General features: G+C 43.0%; 1 protein-coding gene across 1 annotated transcript; it reads right to left on the bottom strand.

Moving 5' to 3' along the window:
* Positions 1–859: 859 nt before the first annotated feature.
* Positions 860–2,428, bottom strand: BTG4 (B-cell translocation gene 4). The gene is made up of 4 exons (XM_008950024.1): positions 2,256–2,428; positions 1,531–1,668; positions 1,190–1,385; positions 860–1,036 (listed from the first exon to the last, which is right to left on the bottom strand). Exons 1-4 carry the CDS (start codon positions 2,426–2,428, stop codon positions 860–862), a joined length of 684 nt encoding a protein of 227 aa, XP_008948272.1.
* Between the last annotated feature and the right edge of the window lie 491 nt (positions 2,429–2,919).

Here is a 2,919-nt window from a genome sequence, read left to right as displayed (position 1 = left end):
TTCTTCAGCACTTTAACCAAATTAACCACAAGACAGAAGCTATTGACATCACTTCTGTAACCCTTGTGCCCCACAGTTTATTCAGCAAGCAGAGATGGAGTAAGTGACTGTCTGGAGATCTGGACTCACCAGAAGATCACTCCAGTTGTTCAGAGCTATGAAAAAAAGCTTCTATTGGCAAACTGACAGGCTAGACACCCTTAGAGATCACAGCTCCATCATTCTAGGAGGTTGTGTGTTAACTTACAGCTGGGAGAAGCTACACCATCACATACTCATCCCTCTCTTGCCAAGGAGGCTGTGTTCTTCTGTGAAGTAAGCTATAGTATGGAAGGAAAAGTCAATCTGGAGCCCCAAAGCAGTCTTTCACAGCTACATATGCCAGAGCTTCACTCAAGGGGAACCACAGAGATGATTCTGCTCATAATATGTAGATCTTTTGCTCACAGTACCATTTCCCTTACTACCTTTACCCAAAAAACCAGAGCAGACTCATTCAAAGCAATTTAGAGGATGTTTTTATCTTCCTCAGCTTGCTTCCATTTTCACCAAAAAGCTTTAACTCCCTCCAGGGCACTGATATCAGGTCAGACACCTTTAAAAAGAAACCACGTGTAGATTTATTGATATATGCATATCCTTTTTGACTTTACAAGTAGAGTCTCACATTCATTTTCAATCTTACGTTAACATCAATAAAACATTTAAAAGGTCATAATAAAACCCCAAAGTTTCACATGTACAAAGTAAGACAGATTAGACAGTAAGTGCTTTGTTTTTAATGAAACTTTGCAGTGCCAGCCTCCACCCCATAGCTCAGTGATGCTACAGCCTGTGCCAGGTAGGTGCAGCCACAGATCTACCGCTTGGTGTTGATCCAGTGGTATCTGTCAACACGCGGTCCTGTGAACCCAGCTGTTGGCCTGCAGACTTTGTAACCCCTGTGCTGGGCATAGTAGGAGCCATCAGACATATATGTCTTCCTATGAAGATACTGAGACCACGGCTGAATGGGTGTCTTGCAGTAGTCACTGAACTAGACAGTGAGAAAGGAGAAAATATTAAAGTAGTTGGGAAAGATGAGAAAAATCTGTCCATGAGTTGTAAATATATTGCCTTCCTTCAGGAGGTGACCTAGAGAGTGGGTGCTAGCTCCCACTGAAAGCCACATGCCATTCCCCATGCTTACCTGGTAGACACTGTTAGGATTGCTGACAGTGGGGATAGCTTTTGGCTCCTTGCTGAAGCTCTCCTCATCCGAGGAAACACCCGAATGATAGTCTAGAGCTGCTCTGTCAACAGCAGAGCTGATCTGCTGAGGAAGCTCTGGGTTCTCCTCCCCTTCAAAGTGGGCAATTGTGAAGGGCCTGTTCTTCTCCCCATACCTGAAAGGGATGGTGTTGGTGTAAGGCAGCATGGACATCTGCTAGTACCCAGCTGACACCAGTGAGTCAGGACACCCCCAGACTCTAGGGACAGGCTGGGAGGGGATCAGGTCCACACAAGGCTGGACACAGCTTTTCAACTCACCTGCAACACACCTCAAATGGGTCAACCCACAGTGTCATCTCTTTTGGCAAACCAAGCTTATTGAAGTCCACACGACTCTCCACACAGGCTTGCTCCAGTAGTGGATCTCTTGTCTGATGTTTGTTTATCCTTATACACCTAGAGGAGAACAAAGTGCAGGTGGATTTGGGGTGTCACTGCAGCTTGGCAGGTTCTGCTCATACAGAAGTACACTGCAGTTAAGTGTTTATTTTCTCAACACATTTGGCCTGATGATGCAAGGTCACTTACAGCCCCAACCAGCAAGTTAGCCTAACAAGCTGCTTTATAAACCCAAAGAAGATTTTGTTAGTTTTTAAACACATAATGCAGCAACTTGGTAATTAAGATAATTCAAAGCAGCAACAACAACTCCACTAATTCACTTCAGGCCACATGAATTCTGCATTAAAATCCAGAATTCAGAAGGCTACTGGAGACACTTTATGCATATTGCCTTAAGATTTCCATCTCAGCTCCCTGGTCATACCTACCCAGGTACATGTTGGAAACCCACTTTCAAAATAGGTAAATCTTTACCAGTTAATGACATTGCTGCCTTCAAGCTTAAGGGATAACCATTCTCTTTCAGTTATTGCATCACTTACTTCCAATTTAAAGAGCTCCAAGCACTGAAAGTGTACTCACTGCATCTTAAATGTTATGTAAAGGCCCCATTCCCCCTTTTCTACTTAGGGTCCTCTTACCTGAAAGCTTGTCCTCTAGATGGATTGTCCAAGTACCAGTGATTCTTATACTTCTCAAACAGTATTGTTGTCAGCCTAGCTGCAAATTCTTCCATTTTATGCTTGCTCAGCTTGTCTTCCCTTTTCACTAGCCTTGTAATGAAGAAGACTGTGGCAGCAATTTCATCTTTCATTTTAAATTGAAGTGCACAAGGTACTTTAGCAGTTGGATAATCATCAGCAGAGAGGAGACACTACACTAGAAAGATTTAATAGCATTAAGGTACTATGGAGTTCCAAGAACAAACACTGCAAAAACTGCATAAGCCACGACAGAGAGAGCCAAGATAAGCCCAACTGCCAAACAACTGATAAATTTAGTTCTGGGTAGCAAAACCAATTTAATGCAGTACTAGAAGGCAATCACACTAAGAAAATTGGCAGAGTATAAAATCAGAAGTTTAAAACACAGTATTTGTTATATAACAATCAGCCAACAACTGCCAATTACATAGGTCTTAGATATAGACTGAAGAGCACATTACCTTCTCAGCCCAGAGCTGTGGAAAACCTGAGATCTGCCTTACAAGGACTCACCAAGAGAACAGATCAAAGACTACAAGAACCCACACCAACCATATAAAGTGGGGAGGACAAAAAACCAACACCCAAATCCTCCCTCACT

Source organism: Merops nubicus, unplaced genomic scaffold (assembly GCF_000691845.1).
Source record: "Merops nubicus isolate BGI_N331 unplaced genomic scaffold, ASM69184v1 scaffold24301, whole genome shotgun sequence".
Classification (NCBI taxonomy): Eukaryota; Metazoa; Chordata; class Aves; order Coraciiformes; family Meropidae; genus Merops; species Merops nubicus.
Note: the sequence above shows the minus strand (reverse complement) of the source record. Positions and strands in the feature narration are given on the sequence as shown.